This window comes from Columba livia, chromosome 21 (genome assembly GCF_036013475.1).
Source record: "Columba livia isolate bColLiv1 breed racing homer chromosome 21, bColLiv1.pat.W.v2, whole genome shotgun sequence".
NCBI classification, from domain to species: Eukaryota; Metazoa; Chordata; class Aves; order Columbiformes; family Columbidae; genus Columba; species Columba livia.
The window spans coordinates 5,853,678-5,872,613 of NC_088622.1; the positions used below are offsets into that span (position 1 = coordinate 5,853,678).

General features: G+C 45.6%; 1 protein-coding gene across 4 annotated transcripts in view; it reads right to left on the minus strand.

The window, feature by feature from the left end:
- SPEN (spen family transcriptional repressor) overlaps window positions 1-18,936 on the minus strand; it is a 66,928-nt gene that overhangs the window by 33,142 nt on the left and 14,850 nt on the right. For all 4 annotated transcript variants that reach the window (XM_065037630.1, XM_065037629.1, XM_065037628.1 and 1 more), the window contains exons 2-3: window positions 15,715-16,035; window positions 11,983-12,459 (exon numbers count right to left, since the gene is read on the minus strand). In XM_065037630.1, the coding sequence (XP_064893702.1) occupies window positions 11,983-12,459; window positions 15,715-16,035 (798 nt within the window). The remainder of the gene's footprint in view (window positions 1-11,982; window positions 12,460-15,714; window positions 16,036-18,936) is intronic.

An 18,936-nucleotide genomic window follows, 5' to 3' on the forward strand; every position in this document is an offset into this window, starting at 1 on the left:
ACCGCCTTTTTGAAATGGGGAACAGCGGGATCGTTCACGCTCAAAACTGCAGCTTCAGGAAGCCGAAGGAAATGCTTCCTCAGCAAACGGCCACGGAGCTCGGTGCTGGGAAAGATTAAAGTCGCCGAGGCCTCGAGGGTGAAGTACAAAGCGGCGCAGCTTTCCCACAATTAAGCCTCCACCGATGCAAAGAGGGTGGGTGTGAGAATGCGCGAGCCCGAAGGTTTTGAACATCACCTTCATGGACGGAAGCCTCAGGTCAAGAACCAGCCCTGTCAGAGGTCCCGCTGCAGCCACCCCCAACTCCCGACTCCTCCGACCGCACCGAACTGCAGCCAAATCATTTCAAGCGCCGCCGGGACCCGCCTGCAGAAGAGGTGCCGGTCAAGGCTGCCAGCACCGATAAGCCCGCGATCGTAGCGGCTTTTAAAAGAAAACAACGGGGCAGAGTTCAGTGCTACAGCGGAGGAACGGCGTGTTCGGTCTCCAAGAAAAATTGCTTTTGACCCTTTGGCCAAAATTAGCGTAATACTGTTAAAGTAAACAGCTCCTGCCAGCTGTCTGCAGATGATCTGGATTGATGTTGTGCAACTGTCACCTCAGAGTGTTAAAAAACAAAACATTTTTGTTCCAGACTCAAGGGAGGTAGGTATGTCTTAACACCCCTGCATTGCAGATGGAAAATAAGGTAAGGAGTGGCCAAGGGCTTTGCCCAAGGTCACTCAGTGAATCACCGAGGGAGCAGGCGGAGGAACTTGATCTCCTGGCTCACAGGAGGCCAAATCTTTGCAAAATACAGAGAAAGCAACATTTAAAGGCGGTTTCCTAAACAACAACTGAACTGCTTTCACAAAGGGACCTACCGAGCATCTTTAAAATCACAGAATGGACTGGGTTGGAAAAGACCTCAGAGATCATCCAGTCCAACCCTTGGTCCAACTCCAGTCCATTGACTAGATCATGGCACTAAGTGCCATGGCCAATCTCAGTTTAAACACCTCCAGGGCCGGTGAGTCCAGCACCTCCCTGGGCAGCCATTCCAATGCCTGACCACTCTCTCTGCAAAGAATTGCTTTCTCATCTCCAGCCTCAATTTCCCCTGGCAGAGTTGAAGCCCATGGCCCCTTGTCCTATTGCTGATGCCTGGGAGAAGAGCCCAATCCCCACCTGGCTAGAACTGCCCTTCAGGTAGTTCTAGAAAGTGCTGAGCTCAGCTCTAAGCCTCCTCTTCTCCAGACTAAACAAGCCCAGCTCCCTCAGCCTCTCCCCATAGGGTTTGTGTTCAAGTCCCTTCCCCAGTCTTGCTGCTCCAACCCCGGTCCAGGCACCGTCTGCGAGCCAGGAGAGGGAAACGCCATTGAAAATTCAACCACTGCTGCGTGCAAGTTTGTTACTACGTGTTTGCTTGAGAAGTAAAAAGCAACTTCTTTTGCCTTAAAGCACCGATTCCCTTTCTTAATTCAATTTTTAAAGCATTAGGCCTTAACTACACTCACATCACGTTGAGCGCTGGGTATTTTTCAGAAGAAAAACCTTTGTCATGCATACACTAATACCCAAAAAGCACCAGCTCCAATTCACCTCCAGGTTATTTCAGCTTAGCAGAGCTATAAATGCTTTTTAAACATAAGATCGCCGGTAGCGTGGCAAACAGAACCACAGAATTAATTCAGTCTCGGTGTTTTAGAAAAGCATCGCACCTTGCTTTAAGAAAACCCCAAACCTGGTGCTATTTTTGTGTTGATGCAGTAAATGCCATTTGTCAAAACGCCCGATTCGGAGCAGTTGTGAAACGGTGTGCCCTCTCTTATAAATAAATGGAATTTTCTTTGGGTGGGAGCTGCAATGAAGATACAGAGCTGATGAACAATGCCTCTAAAGTCCAATTGGGAACGTGCAAAGCTTAATATAGAAATTCCATTTACGGCAGATAATGCAGTGGATGTTTAGCACTTCTAAAAACGGTCACTGTTACCCAAAGAGCCAAATCTAGAAGAAAATGGACAGAGTACATTTATTAAAGCTGTTTTTCAAACAGAACTTCTCCAGCCTTTTAAAGAAACACCAAAGAGGTGAAGGGAAGAATCATTTTGGAGGTGGTTTTTTGTCGTTACTTTTTTAAACAGCCTTTTTGAGACCAACCGCAGCAACTGGAAGACGCACACGAGCGCTTTGTCAAACCAGCTCGGTGGCTGTTATTCTCGCATGAAGGAACACTTAAAGTGGGAAAAAAAATGGCATTTCAGTGATCTCAGGCAGCATACATTAGAAAAGAGAAGACATTGGATGAGTTGTGTGCTAAGGATTAATTTGCCATTTAAAAATGCAGAGAACAGATGGATCTCTTGGCTAGGACTATATTTGGGAATTACTTCATTTTCTGCCCACATGCAAATAAAAAGACAACTAAAAGTAGAACTTTCTGTGCAGTTTCACATGGCTGGAAAACACTTAAGTCATGAAAATAGAATTAAAAACACAGTCTTTGTATGAAACAGGTGAAGCGCCACGGCCTACTGAACGTATATCTTGTTGGTGGGGAAAACATGCCTTTACATTTATTAATGACGTTAAGCAACGCCAGCCTTAGAAATGAGTATGACAGAGTGGGTTTTGTGTTTGTCTCTTGGCTCCTGAAAAAGCACCTTACTGCCATCTAATTCAGCAGCATCTGTTACAATTTAGCGATTAAACCTCCAGGTGGACAGAAGTACAAGGAGTCCCCTTCTCAAAAGCCTGGGATGGTTCCATTACAGCCACTGGGGATGGCAAAGCAAGGGTGAGGACTTAAATATCTGTGGGAAAAACGCAAAAGTAGGGAAGAATGTAAACGCAAAACGCCTTGTGTCCGCAGCCTTCAAACCTCCACCCCACGGCAGCACGGCCAGGGCTCATTAAACATCTTCCTTTTTTCACACGTGGATTTCGACAAGTTACAGGGAAGCTGCATACTTAAAAAGCAAAACCAACATGAACTGCCTCTGACATAATGCTTAGATAGCATCTCTTTGGCGGAGAATCACAACCAGCCATTCTGCACTTCCCTCTACCTCCCAACAGAAAAACAAACAGCAAACTCACACGCCAGCATTTCCCCAGCAAAGCCCCGACCGGCGCACGACGTCCTCAGCGTTTTCTCAGCCTCCGCAACAGGGATAAACGCGGCTCCACGCGCGCTTAGAAAGCCGAGAGGAACAGAAAACTGGTTACTAACCCGATAGCTCCTTTACTGTGACTATTCATCCTCCTCAATCCAGACACCAGGACATACCCGGGCAGTAAACAAACACTGAAGGGAGGGACTAACTTCAAAGCAACTGTGTAAATCTTACATAATTTGAGGGTTTGAGATCTTGCAGCAACCTCTTACCAAATGAGGTGTCAGATGATACAAGGAGGTCAAACCTGTAGCAGCTGGAATTAAGTAGGACAATTAGCATCGAGCCCAGCCCCGCACCTTTTGTCCGCGGGGACTCTGCTGGTCCCAGGGAATTCTCTCTCCAAAGAACGCTGCCTTTCTTTCACACCTTATCACGCCACGGAAAGCTTTCTACTCCCAAACAGACCCAAGACAATACAATCTGTGAATGCCATTATTGCCAGGACCTGCTGGAGATGTTTCCCTTTCTAAAGTGTTTGATGAGGCTTTCAGATTGTTTTCCCCAGCTATAAAAATGATGATTTCTGGGTATCTGCGGGAAATATAAGGCAAGTGTGGAAGAAATGAGGAGACAGCCCTAAAAACCACTTCCCTCTCGTAGAAAGGAGTCTCCAAAAGGTACTTTTGCTGCGATCCTAGATTTCTAAGTGTCTTCTAGCCAAAATCATTGCTTTGAGCTAAATAAAGCAACTGCACGCTGAACCCCAGACATTTTTCAGCATGTGAAAGGCTCTGGGTTTCACGCCTCCAACCAGGAGAGGGGTGTTTGCTTCCGAAACCCAGCGAGCTTTGGGAAATGAAAAACCAGGTCCCTACCTGTGTTACAGGAGTCTTGCGAGAAGGAAGGATTCACAGACAAGTCCTGTTCCTCAACACCACGTACGCTAAAAGGGCTATTTCTGTTCCTTTGTTAGGTATTTGATAAATAATAATGCATGGTTTTTATTAATGCAGCACCTGCACAGTACGTCTCCCTCTTCCTCCTTTTGGAAACTCAGCTTTTTAAAAAATTAGGGCTATGTCCTAGCACATATAAATTGTTCCTCCTCTCTACAACTGCGAAGCCACCACTTCTCTCCGAGTGTGTGATTTTCCACTCGTAAACGTGCCGCATCCCCCTTTGCGATCAGCATCACCGCTGCCTGTAAGGATCTGGAAAGGGGTATCTGATCGCCCGCTAAGGAGCTTTCACGCTTAAAACCTCGATGCCATCGTTAGCGGTTTTGGCGCTTGCAACGTCACAGACTACGCTTGATGCCTGGACATTAACCTAAGTCACGCGGTTAATTCCATGGGTAAAGACTTTTTTTTGGTCCCTCAATAAAGTTTATTTACCATTAATTCCCATCCATGTCCATCGTTTAAGCACAGCATGTTCCACCTAAAGTTCTTTGAAGGTTAACGCCCAGGTCTCACGAATACACCGTGAACAGAGCTGTTCTCCCAGCCCTTTGGTTTTGAGGATAAAGTCAACTCTGAAGGCAGTACAGCCAAGCACAGGGCAGAGCCAAAAACATCCTCTTTGGGGAAAAAAACCCTCAAATCAGTGTATTTGCAAGTCCAGGCTTTAAGATGTGAAGGGACACTCTGTCTGCGCTTTAATGGAAACACGTATGAGTGAACACAGGCGGCGGTTGGATTTTTCCTTTGATCAGCGTAATGAGGGGTGTATTTTTCAGGAAGCGTTCAATACAGCCCTCCTCTTTTGCTATTCATCCCTCCACGTGAATATTCATTAGAAATTATTAAACTGCCCATTATTCTAAAGGGCTCGACGATGGGAATGCTGGCCCCCACCTTTCGGTGCCTGTGATGTATGTGTCTCCTCCAAGCTGTCTAGACTCCACCATCAGGCACTTCTAGACTACGATCCCTCTAATCTATTTTAGCGATGATTCACGTCCCAGTTGTATTTCCCCTCGAAGAAAAGGGAATCCGGACCACGAACGCAACACGCTTGATGGTTGCCCTGTTTATCTGGCTTTTTGGGGGTTTGATTTCCCCTTGCTCAGCAGGAAGAGAACAGGAGGCAGATTCCACCCCGCCTTCAGGATCTCTCAGAATTAAGCCCGGCTTCTGAGAAGTAACACGGGCAGCTTCAACTTCCCTGACCTCAGCTAATTCTTTCCTTCCCTCAGCCTACTCAAGATGATTAAGCAAAATCCTTGGAAGGAAATCAAAGCCTTAAAAACGCAATTAGAAGTGACCGTTTTGTTAATACGCGCGTGCACAACCCCAAAGTCAAACCCAATCCACCAACAGCACCAGATCTCCCCAGCGCGCCCGTGGGAAGAAAATCAATCCTCAGCAGCTCCCGTGGGCTTAAAAACAGCCCCAAAATGGCAAAACTGAGGAGGACGGTGTCTCCCCCGATGCCGGTGGGAGCAATGCCTTCCACACGGCTCGGGTCCTTCCAAAAAAAGGAGGTTAAGGAGACCCGAAATTGCCAAATCTCACACCAGATCCCGGCTCCGGCACACGGGTGACTTAAACATGTTACTTTTGAAAAGCGGCAAGTCCTCCTCCCCAGCAAAGGCTAAGACAAGTTTACGTGAGGATTTAGCCACCAGCAAACCTCATATTTGCGAACAAAGACTCTGATCTCATTGCAAGACACCTTTACAGCATTTTTTTTTTAAAAATAAGCTTATTTACCAGAACGCAAAACAACAGTCATTTGAAACGGTCAACATGGTAATAAAAGCTATTTTTTGTAGGACGCCTTTCCTTTAATTTCATCCTGCCTACGTTGTATTTTAAGGCTCCCATCCAGAAATTAATTAGGAAACATAAGGAAATCTTTCTCTGCCCGCAAAGAAATCAAATGGAAAAAGCAGCAGCACTTAAGGTTTTGGGCCCTGCTACAGAAACAATGACTGACAGACCAGATGTAGATAAACACCTACTTCTGCAAATTTAGGAAGAGGCTTAATTGCTTTGTCATTTAGAGCCTGCAATTACCAACTATAATTGCGAGTACTGTGGGGGGTTGCTGGGGAGGGTATTAATTGCCAGAAAACGTCCACTCTTTTTTTCTGGGCAGCTCATGGAAGTAAAGCTACGTATAAAATAAAAAAGCTGCTTGATTATAACGTTTTAAATGATTTTATTGTATGTTCACATAAAAGACGGGCAGTTGGTTCTTCTGGCAACGTTGAAATGTGTATTTTATTTCACAACTGCGTCCTAGGCTCCTTTATCTCACGGTGCTGTTAAGATATGCGGGCAGGCCTCAAAGTCGCCCTTTTTTGGGGATTTTTGAGGCTCATTCCTCCAGCGAGAAGGCAGCAGGTGCCGAATGAAGGTTTCAAAAATAAAAAGCGACTTAAAACTCCAAAGGCTGAGAGGGAGAAACCGGTTCCCTCCTCAGCCCTTCGCTTTCACACAGGCGCTGCTGTTTCACTGCACAACCGCGGCTCTTTCCTGCGCTGTGTGAGAAAAGAACCCTCACGTAAGATCGAAAGCTGCTGCAGCGCTAGAGGTTGTGGTTTCTTTTTTTTTCCCTTAGAAAAGGGGGTTTGTACGAGGAAAACCCGCCGGGTTTGAGGCGGCCCCGCCCCGGGGCGGCGCGGCGGGTCCGGCCGGTTCCCGCCGGTTCAGACCGGTTCTCGGGCACAAACAACCCGCCCCCCCCCGCCTTCTCCGCTCGTTGAGGCGCCGCCGGCCCGGGGCTGCGTCCGTGTCCCCTCACAAAGGCACCGGGGCCAGGGAACCACCCGCCTTTCCCTTCAACACCCCCCGGGGAGCCGGTCCCAGCCCCGGCCGCCTTGTCTTCTCCGTCCCCCCCCCCACCCCGGACCGGGCCGCCATTACACCGCTCCCGCCGCCAACCAGAGGCTACGAGGCGACCTAAAGCGGCGGCTTTTCAGAGCGAGATAAAAATCTCTTGTGCAAGGCACATTTTTAATGGATTACTCTAGAGTGTACAGATGAGGTAATGCGGGTTGGCGCACTCCCCCAGCCGCCCTGTCAGCAGCTCGGCGGGGCCGGGGCGGGAGAGCCCGGGCGGCCGCGCCTCCCCCGCTGAGGGGACCGAGGGGCTGTCGCTGGTTCGTGTCCCAAAGGGACCGAGACACCATCTCCTCGCCAGCCGCCAGGAGATTTTTCTTTTTACCCTTCTTTTTCCTTCACTAGATGAACTATTTCTGTATAAACGTGCGTGTACAGGTAGTCTTTGTCGGCCGTTTTTTAGAAAGGAGCATATAAACCTTCGGTTTTAGTATTTTAATCTGGGCGCAAAAATATCTCCTCCCTCTTCAAAGCTAGCTGAAAATTTTCTGCCTGTGCTCAATTTCAAGAAACTTGATATACTCCCAAGGGTAAAAAAAAAAAAAAGGAGTTTAAGAGGATGGTCTAGGTTATATTTAGATGAGAAGCAGCACAGGCTGACGTGAACAGAAACACCAGAAAGAACAAAGTGAGAATGCTCGACAGTCGCTAACAAAAACCTGCGAATCTCGGGTTGTTAAATTTTCCCTAATCACATTTCCCTGTACAGAGGGAACATCAAAGCAGCACACGGCTTTACGTGAACAAAAGGTAAAGATGAGGTGGCTCACCCGACTCCTCCAGGATTTACTGTTGCCTTTGTGGTCACTGAAAAGGTGGCTTCCTACTCTAAGCAATTTTGTTTAAATTCTAGCCTAATTCGTTTTCCCACACAAATAGGAATGTGCTCAACCCTGTCGTCCTACCAGAAGAGATTAAAAATATTCAGGTGATCTCTACAGTGCAAAATTTACGTGGAATTATTTAACATCAGCAAAGGCCATCGCACAGATTGTTCGATAAAAACTCAACGGCTCCATTTAACCCCGTTCTCCCCGATTTTGCAGCTGTCCCCAGCACAGGCATCTCTCAACCCACTCAAAAACCCCAAATCCCATCGTACATCAGTGATTCATCGCTTATTGGCAGACAAGCTAAGCGGAAAAGAGATGAAGACAACGGTAAGGAAAGGTTTGCATTATGTAATGAAACAAAATTCACTTCTTTTCTACTTTCACTTCAGCTGTTTAAACAGGCTCAGAGGGTATCCAACAAAACAGAATATGCTGGAGCCTCCACGGCAGGTTTCAGGGAGCCTGTTTTTCTCATGATTAAAATTCTCTTGGCAGTATTTTTCATCAGTTTATTTCAATATTAAGACACATAAAATAACACATACGTATTCCCTTCCAACTGTAACTCATTGCTCCAGGAAGAATTTAATCACAGAGAAATCTAAAATTAAAAACCAATCCCTAATTACTTTATGAAATCCTTGCCCACTTGTCATTAGAACTTTAAATATAGCTATCACAATTATAGAGAAAAATAATCCATTTTCAGCCATTATATATGCAGCTTCTCAGCACTTGTTTAATCCAGCACCGCAGGAATCACAGAATCACAGAATCAACTGAGTTGGAAAAGACCTCAGAGATCATCGAGTCCAACCCTTGGTCCAACTCCAGTCCATTGACTAGATCACGGCACTAAGTGCCATGGCCAATCTCAGTTTAAACACCTCCAGGGCCGGTGAGTCCAGCACCTCCCTGGGCAGCCATTCCAATCCTGACCACTCTCTCTGCAGAGAATTGCTTTCTCATCTCCAGCCTCAATTTCCCCTGGCAGAGTTGAAGCCCATGGCCCCTTGTCCTATTGCTGATGCCTGGGAGAAGAGCCCAATCCCCACCTGGCTAGAACTGCCCTTCAGGTAGTTCTAGAGAGTGCTGAGCTCAGCTCTAAGCCTCCTCTTCTCCAGACTAAACAAGCCCAGCTCCCTCAGCCTCTCCTCGTAGGTCTTATGTTCAAGTCCCTTCCCCAGTCGTGTTGCTCTAGGAATGCCCGTGCTCCCCTAAATCCTGCTCAAAATAAAGTCACTTGCATCTAAAATGAAGCTGCCTTTTTAATTCCAAAGCAAGATTTATTTCACATTCCAAGCCCTAAGAAATTATTCATCTAACTAGTAAATCCTCCAGCATCCTTGACATCACACAACCCAATAAGCACTCTTAAAAAATACATTGAAAAAGATGGCAAAATGAAACCTCAGGTCACACAGACGCAACATCCACATGCGGTGTTCACACCTTAGCATTCTGGCCATCACCTGCAGGAAATCAAACACTTCTGCCTGGACTTTGTAAATAAGTTTAAATCCCGTTTCTCGCCACGTGCCCAACTTTGAGCAGCGAAAGGTCCCAATGCTCAGTGCCATGCGGTTCAACACATCGCTACACGGAACAGTACGAAATGCGTAAAACCATTTAACATCACCAAACTGCATTAAAATGCACAGATCTTTTTAGCGCATTAGAACACCTGGACAAGCAGCCTAGTAAAGATCCTTTTCTACAAAAAGGGGCTGAGGTTTTTCTTCAGGAGGTTGGGCAGGGCACAAACAGAATGTGGTTTGTGTCCTATGGGCTCCCACAGCTTCTGTGCGCATTCGGCTTCTTCCATGACACAGTACAGAAAATATGTTTGCTAATATATCATTTGTGGTGCACGTTCAACTCAACAAAATGGAGAAATTAAGGCTTCTGGTGGCAGCAAGTTAAAATCTAATTTTCAAGGGGTTTTTGACTCTTTCAAGGCGATTTTAAAAAAACCACCAACCCCAATGACCGTTTTCTGTGACACGGGTGGGGAATGAGCCATCTCACGCTAGGAAAAGGTCAGAGCACAAATTCTGTTCCCCAAATCCACGCAGGCGATGCCCTTTGGAGAAGCAGCTCCCGCAGAAACCGTTCACCTCCACCAGCCCGGTGCGCAGCTTCTGAGAGGTCAGAAATACAACAAATAAAGCCCCGCTTCAGAAAATACACATCATTTGCACCACGTTCTTTTACAATTTATTTTCTACGTTACTCCTTTGCAGCTCCCATTACAAATCCCCTGTAAAGGCATCCAGATACACATTTCTTAGCTGCGATCCAACGCAACAAACTCTGAACATTTATTAAATAAAGGGGTTTTTTGTTGTTTAATCATTGTGCAGAGCATCTTTCCCCACGTTATCATCCAGGAGAATTGTCTCCCTTTAATTAAAATCACCTTTACTTCACACAGCTCTTTGAAAACCACAACACAAGGAACAAAGCCCGAACTTCACCACCTTTCTCCTCGGTTTTTTCACAGGATGGCGCCACGCACAGAACTTCCCACCAGCGCTCAACAGCCACGAGTGTCCCCAAGCTCCCAGTGTCCCCAAACATCGACACGAGCCGGGGTGAGTGACCCACGTCTCTGAGGAAACACAACTCGTGCCTTTCGTCCACCCTGCCAGGTGAGAGATGGACACGCCAAGACTCAAGTGACAAAGCTCTTCAAGACGTACCATTTCAAAATAATTCAGAGGCATAAAGACCTTAATTTCACAGCGTCACGAAATCGGCCATTTCCACTTGAGCATAAAGCCGTAAGAGATCCCTAGTTTGCTAAAACCCCTGAGAAATACAACGGAAATTGCAAATAGTCTTTCGCAGACAATAGCAAACCAGGTAAATCCCACTATAGAAACAAAAAAAGATATGTGGAATTTGGGAAATCAATCTGGGGTTGACACAAGCAGAATTTAATACCCAGGATACGGAGATACAAATAAATTTCTGCCCACTCTGGGTATGGGAAACTGGAATATATCACACAGCGAGTGCGGGCTGGTATGCAAGGGAAACGTTTCCAGCTCTGGAAAGCCTTCAGAAGAGCAGAGCTCTTCACCAAACAGCAGACACCAGGTACACAGTGGTGGCTCCTTGGTCTCCACTCTTAGATGAATTTATTCCTAAAAAACTAAATATCTGAGAGGCATTTCAATATGAATTGTCAAACTATTAAAAGAAGTCCAGTCATGAGTTCTAGCATGAATACAAAACTACCACGGCTATTACAGAACCAAGGGCACGGGTGTATTGCTAGGAAACGCATACTTGGATTTGTATTGGTTTTTTTTAATTCTTCCAAGTCTGTAATTTACGCTGTGAGGCAACAGGGGAAAAGGGAACGGCAACTTATCAGCCTTTTAAACATTAGTGGTGATCGGAAATGATGGGAAACTGGGCAATAATACTCATCACTTCCCAAAGTATTTCAAAATGTGTCCTGTAAAAAGTAGTTGAGCTGAAAACTGGTTTATTCCCTCTCTCAAATATTATATTAACACAGAGAGCAGCCAGGGTGCAGCAAGGCCTTGTGTCCGTCCACCCCGCTTTGCCCACCAGCACCTTATAGATGCTGCACAGCTCCACCACAGAAAACAATGAACCACAGCACCAGCGTTGCCTTCCCATCTGCTTCATGCCAACTCACAGAATCCCAGAGTGTCAGGGGTTGGAAGGGCCCTGGAAAGCTCACCCAGTGCAATCCCCCCATGGAGCAGGAACACCCAGATGAGGTTACACAGGAAGGTGTCCAGGCGGGTTGGAATGTCTGCACAGAAGGAGACTCCACAACCCCCCTGGGCAGCCTGGGCCAGGCTCTGCCACCCTCACCCCAACAAGTTTCTTCTCATATTTAAGTGGAACCTCCTGTGTTCCACTTTGCACCCATTGCCCCTTGTCCTATCACTGGTTGTCACCGAGAAGAGCCTGGCTCCATCCTCCTGACACTCCCCCTTTATATATCTGTAAACATGAATGAGTCCCCCCTCAGTCTTCTCTTCTCCAAGCTAAAGAGACCCAGCTCTCGGTCTTTTGACATCTCACGCTGGTTTACTTCTCCATCAACAACTAAAACACCTTCTATTTTCACAGCCTGGGCTCGCAGTTCCTCGGAAAACGAGACGCAAAACCCACGGGGACGGCGGCTTTGGGTGAGGACGCGCGGAGCAGCCTTACCTGTCGCTGCTGGTACTGCTGCTGCTGCTGATGGAGTCGCTGCTGGAAGATCTGCTGCGGGATCCGCTGCCGCTGGGCGAGCGCGCGGGTCTGGCGGCCTGGCTGGCCAGGCGCTGCGGGGACTGCGTCCTGGACTGCGACGAATGCGGCGACCGACTCCTGCTGTGCTGGTAATTCCTCTCCGGCCGTCTGCCTCGTACCTCCCGCGTAATATCATCCCTGTAGATATCCCTGTGTACCACACTGGGCAATGTAAACTGCTCCCGGGCCCTAGGTTCGTAACGGGGGTCGTGAGCGTCAAAACGGTTCGGACTTCGACTCCGAGAAGTATAATAGAGCCCATGTTGTAAAGTCCGCTCTCGAGGATCTCTATAGTAATCCTGATCGTAATGTCTCGTCCGATCAAATCCTCCCGTCCCCCGCTCATGGTGTCCATAGGCACTATGTTCATAAGCACGCTCCCTGTTATCTGAAGCCCTGCATTTAGGAAGGGGGAAAAATACTTCATCAGAAAAGGGGCAAGCACGACTAAAAGCAAATCATGCAAACATTCGCGTCAGCGCTGAACTTATTTTTGCGACTGCTTCTCCACTAAACAGCAATAACCTATCAAGCAAACACTGACAAACTTAAAAAAACGTTTTACTTGACTCTGAAGTTATATTCATATACGATAAAGCTTAGCAATCATTTTGTTTTAATCACAAAATCAGGCTTTCATGACCAGCACTTGCCTGCACAGGAAAAAAAATACAGCTTTCCAGTGCAGAATCTCATTTAAGTACCATTTGTTTTTAATTTTTTCCTTTAAACAAGGAAAACTTTGTGTTTATGAACATCACAATTAACATCCCCCCCCCCCCACCCCATCCATTTTTGCTTAAGAGCTTCAGAAATTTGTTTCTGGAAATTTGGTAATTACTGGAGCTCTTCTCATTATCCTTCTGCAAAAATGGCAATGCAAACTGGGCTGTAGCCATGAAAGCCTCCGTGCAAAGCATGACCCAGAGGTAAGAAGCTGCTTTCAAAAGGGGTAGCGTAACCTGTAGAGAAGGCCCAGAAAATCAGGGGGTTTCTTGGTGCTGTTCTACAATATTTCATCCTCTTAAGAGGGTGTTTTGCTTCTATCAGACTGCTACACTCGACTGTCCTCAAGAAACACCTTGCTTACTTATGTCAGAAAACTTAAACTACAGGGGTGCAGGCCCCCCAAAATACTAAGACCCTAAGCAAGGAGTATAAATTACATTTTTCAGTCGGTGGTTTTGCCTGTAATTACAGAATTTCTACCTCCACAACTGTACTGCTTTCAAGTTTTATTTCAGTATTTCAAACGTTCTGTGTGTCCATTGAGAAAGGCTCTACGTTCTAAGAAAGTTAGTGCGATCTCTCAAATAAAGAGATAGTAGAACTGACAGATAAAGTGAAAAGAACATTACAAATAGTTTAGTAGTCTAATTTAGACAAGTACCAGGACGGTACGTCTAAGTTACAGCCGCAAAATCCAAGATCCAAAATGATTTGTTCAATGTTTAAAAAATACTTGTAAAATTCTAAATATGTCAGGGTAGCCAAAGTTAATTTAAAAATTTAATTATCCATCTTATGAAGGACACTTTGACCTTTTTTTCTCTCTTGGATTTTTCCTTCAGAATCAATGATTAGTCACTTCTATCCCCTGAATCCTAATAACCCAATTCTGCCTTGTGCTTCCTCCTCCTCTCCTGCATCACGGGTCTGGCTTCTATTTAAAACGGCAGAAATATTGCAGGTATCTTTTAGGAACTGAAAATGGGATTTGAATCTTTTTCGATTAGCATCTCAGGAAGTTCCTTCCATTCTTTCTCCAATGAATCACTAAGGTCCTTAATCCTCTAAATAGATTCACCCTCCGCTGTTCAATTCTAACTCATTTTCAAGGTTTCTACAGAGCTCGCTCATGTTTTGTCTGCATTTATTCGCTCAAACTATTCATAAGAAACCACCTAAGCAGTGCAACAGAACGTCATTAAGTTATGTATCTGCTTAAAATTCATTGTTGCCTTTCTATTTTCATTATCTCTTGCTCGCAACAATGGCATTTTGAAAGACATTTCAGGATCTGGCACAGAAACACGTCTCTCCTTTTTTCCCCCTTTTGAAGGACCAAGATCAACAATTTCATCAACGATTGCATTTAGCATCCTACAAAGTGTTAATCGGTGAAAGCTGATTTAACAAGGTAAGAGAACAAGCAGTATTTTCTAGAGGGTTACTGCTATATAGCTGACATAAAAGAACAAAGTCCTTATCCATGAGAAGGACACAGAAGACAGAGGAGCTAGCAGAGCTGAAAATCTAACGGCTACAGTGCATTTTTGATTTATCTATTAGTACTAAGTACTACTGGAGTTAGTGGAAAGAGAGGGTTTGACTTGGGTTAGGAGAGGGGCTAATATACACAGGGCAGGACATACCAACCTTTTCCAAGTGTGGAAACACGACCTATATTCCCAATTAAATCTAGGGAGAGAATTGTGAACATAACTTCCCCAATTTTGGCCCCTCTTACAGGGGTAATCCACCTTCTTAATGGGCAAGGGTGTCAAATGATATTTTAGATGAACCAACAAGAAAAAAAAAAATCTTAGTGACAAGACCAAAAAAATTCCACTGGAAGGAAGGAGTCCCAGACTGAAACCATAACTCTGAAACCCCCAGACTTCTTTCTTGAGACAGTAGGCACTTAAATAGATCCGTTATTTTAATTTCCAGCCCTAAGTCTGAATCCAGCAGCTGGTAGAAGATCACTCAGCGCTGCTGGCCTCCTCTAGCCGCCTTTGTAACCATCCAGCCCAGTCATTTCTCACTGGCGTATCCACAAACTGGTATTAGCGTCACGTCCTTAAAACTAAAGTATGTTTAATGTGGAGTAGCAAAGAGCTTTTTAAGAGACTAGATAGTAATCCACTCCCCATGGCTACTGGTGTCTTGACTGTATACCATCCAATAAATTCAAGGCTGTAGTTCTTATCCCAGCATTAAAAAAAAAACGCTATAATTTCCAAAATTTAGAAAATGTCCATCATCTCTTTTTGCCAATACCATCAGAAAGAATAATCCCAATCACTTGGAAATGATGTAGATCCAAAATGGAAACATCACCAGCTGCCTTCCGTCTTCTCCATCCAAACGTTATTTCCACGGCTACGTGTGTTGTCTGTAGAATCCAAGGGGCCGCATCATTAAGGTCTACTAGAAATTTTGTGGTGACAATCCAATTAACATACCGACTGTGTACAGTGAGAACTGAGAACTAGGCATCAAGCTTTCACAGAATTTTAGGTTCTAGTATTCCGAAGATACTCCAGAGAGAACTTCACCACATGTTGTAGAGTAAGATAGCTCCATCTGGCAGCAGGGATACATCCGAGCAAGGCCTTAATATTATCCAAGACATGGAACCGTTACTTCTAGAAAAGAGTAACTCCAATATCGATGCTGGCCAAAGGAAATCTTCCATCTTAAAACCACCTTATTTCAAGTGTAGATATCCAACCAGCTGCGGAAAACATCCTCTATGGATCCACAAGGTACCAGCCACTGGGATAGAAATCACTTCCGTTTCCAACCCAAAATAGGAAACATAGATAATTCCCAAAATTTTAAATCCATCTGGGGGCCCTAGATACGAGTTTGTGTTTCTCACCATACAAATACAAAATACCTGCCTAGAGAAACCTTGGAACTTACCCATCAAGTCTCCGCTCATAACGTCCTTCCCGTGCATGAAGCGATGGGGGGGGGCCGTAAGTGGGCCCCCCGCCACCTCCTCTGAACCCAGAAACCTCTCTACTACGAGATGCTATGGAAACTGTATCATCCAAGCCCCGAGCAGCACTGGGAATGGTTCCTGGTTCATTATAATCCGTCCGTAGGTCTCTATCTCCCATTTTGTTGACAGAGTTGTGTGCCTTCTGCGCACTTTTGATGTCCACAAAATCCACAAACGCTGCCACTCCGCCTTCCGACCCCCTCTTAGGGAGGATTTTGACGCTTTCGACACGTCCATATCTGGAAGAAAAGCAGAGCAGAGCACAAATATTAGCGCTGGTAGAAAAAGGTTGTATTTAATAACATTGCCTCCTTCAAAATCAACATGTTTCAAGCCGTTTGCCCTCCCCGTGCAGCAGGAAAATCAATCTCAAAGCGCAGCAGAGGCTGAAGACGTGTTCGCAAAATAAAAGGGGAAAAAAGCCATTTCCACTTTCCGTCGTTATTTTCAAAACCCCTCTCTTTTGGTTAGTTACCATCAGATCACCCTTTTTATAATAACAGAGCAACAGCAGCTAAAGAAATAGCAAGGTATCTGCAATGAGAGCAGCACTTCTATTTTTAAGGTGAGGAGCAAGACACAATCAAACTAAAATTGCGTCCCAAGTAGAAATAAAGACACGCCGACAATTTTCTGAAGAAAAACATGACCTTGACACAGCAATTCCGCTACTCCGATCTATATTTAATCCACTCAGCGCCGTAACAGGAGTTTTCATTCTTCTACTCGTTCCCAACCTCAAAGCCATTTATTTACAACAGCCTCGCAGGGCTTTTCTGGAGCGCGACCCACATGGGTACCCCCGGACCGGCGTGTTTCTGGGGTTCAATTTTACGTCCCCTGCTGCAGAACAAGCCCCATGCTGAGGAAAAGCCCACGGGAAGGTGACGCCACCCTACTTAAGGTACATTCAATTAAATAATTGCAACACGGGCATTTACGGACGAGGAAATGTCTACGTAAAACAATAAAAACAAACAGGTTTGTGCACACAAGGTGATGTTAAAATGGTTTTCTTAAACACTTTGCATCAACTCATAATGAGAAAGGATAAAATGGGAAGTAGGAACACAGCGATGTTTTTAAACAGCCGAGAACCACAGGTCGCGTTTTGGTTGTTCTCTTCTCTTGGTCAAGAGATTGTGAGCAAAACAGGTGAAGGGCTTTAAGTGCAGTCGTTAATCCACGACAAAAAGAGGCAAAGAGCGTATTTTTGAAAGTGCTGATAAACGAGAAAGGGACACACAAATAAAAACGTCATTGATAACTATTTGTAAACTCTGTGAGGAATTATTGCAGAAGATTTTGTACTGGCGAAGGCAGCGCCGTGCTGAACAGATCTAAATACATCTTAAAGAGAGGCTCTTCCCATTAGGAACAACCTAACGCAACCGCCCGTCTGAGGAGCAGCCGCTGCCAGAACCTGCAGCCGAGTCTGCGATACGCTCAGCTTTCCATACACCTTCCCATCTCATCATTGTTGTGGGGTGACTAATCCTTAAACACGATTTGCAAACCTGCCCGGCTGACTGCTGCCTTCTCATTCCAACCTGACCTACTGTGTTTTATACACAATCTGGTTGCGATTTAGATCTTGTTTTCCCCTGGTTTATACTCCGCCCGGTACGGCACACGACCTGTTAAGGAATATGTGCGCAAACAAGAGAAAATTAGGCCAAAAAAGGCACAGTCACCTAAAGGACACGTTCCTCTGAGCAGCCCAGAGCTGAGCTTGCTGCCTTTGTACCCATGGGTACAGCACGGTGACGTTTAATTCTCAGGAGTTTCCTGACCTGCACGGGTCATTTTTTATTCTAATTAAAAGCTACAAGGAGCAAATAATGGTGAACGGTGCTGCAGGAAAGGTACTTCTCAAAGTGTGCGCTCTGCCAAGGCCAGATAAGGTTATCTGACCTTGAAGGTGACATCAGACAAGTGGAGGATACGGTTAATATATACGTGTGAGGGAAAAAAATGGCCAGTTGGATGTGGCACGTGTAGAAAGAGAAGAAACAGGAAAGGAAGAAGGGGGAAGAAAACAGGAAAGAGCCCATTGGAAAAAAATGTTCATGCCATGAATGAACGTGAGGAAAAGTATGAAAGATAATGAGGTACCCTAGTTAGCATCACCCTTTAAGGTGAGTTTCAGTGCCGGTTCTCTGCAGACAACTAAGATGTCACAGCACAGAATGCTCTTAACTCTCATATCCATTAAGTTTTTCTTCTAAATAACATAGTTGCAGAAGTGACTGGTCAGAACATGTTCTTCCCTTTTGCTCCCTGTTCACACGCTCGGTTTCTGGCAACGCCAGCCCATACTTGGTCTAAAATCTTCAGGGGAAAAAAGAAATACTCTCTTAGTACTACTCCAAAACCCTAAAATCCGAACTGACCTTCTGACGGCAATCACCACAGCCTGCCTGGTATGAAGTTACAGCAGAAACGGGCTCTGAAGGGCTCTTCCCACTCACCACCCTGACTATTCTTTCATTTCCTCATTCTGATGTTATTGTAACATACGCACAGACCTCAATTATTTTTCTTCTGCTGCAGGAAATCCAGAAATATGTTAAAATGTTCAAATACTCGAGCTAACGCCGCCCAGAAGGCACAGAAGATACAGAACATTGACGTAATATGCTCCCTATGTACCAAAAAAAAATATCACGCAGCAAATGTACAACTCTTGCAGGTTAATTTTCATATTGGGAAAAGTGTATTTTGGCTGCCATTAATTAAAAAAATATGTATTTTTTTAAAATAAATCAGAAAAGGATGGGGGAAGGATATGACTGTATTCCACTGGTCCTAAATCACCCCACTCGGAGATGGCGTGTTTTAATCCATCCGTTATCCGGATACATAAATATACGCCGCGCTTTGGCCTCCCGCACCGTAACCTTGACGAGCCCCGAGGATAATCTGCGACAATCGTCTTTGCTGAAAGCGAGGGAGGCAGACGGGGGAGGAGAAAGGGAGCGCGGAGCCGGGGGGTGACAGAAAACCGAGAAGGAGAGAGCCCTGAGTATTCAAGGACAGCTGCCGGGAGAGGAAGGTTCACATTTGCCGTGCCCCACCGCGGTCCTGTGATCACTCGCATCCCTCGGTCCCCCACCGCGAAGATTAATCTGTCTAGTGAT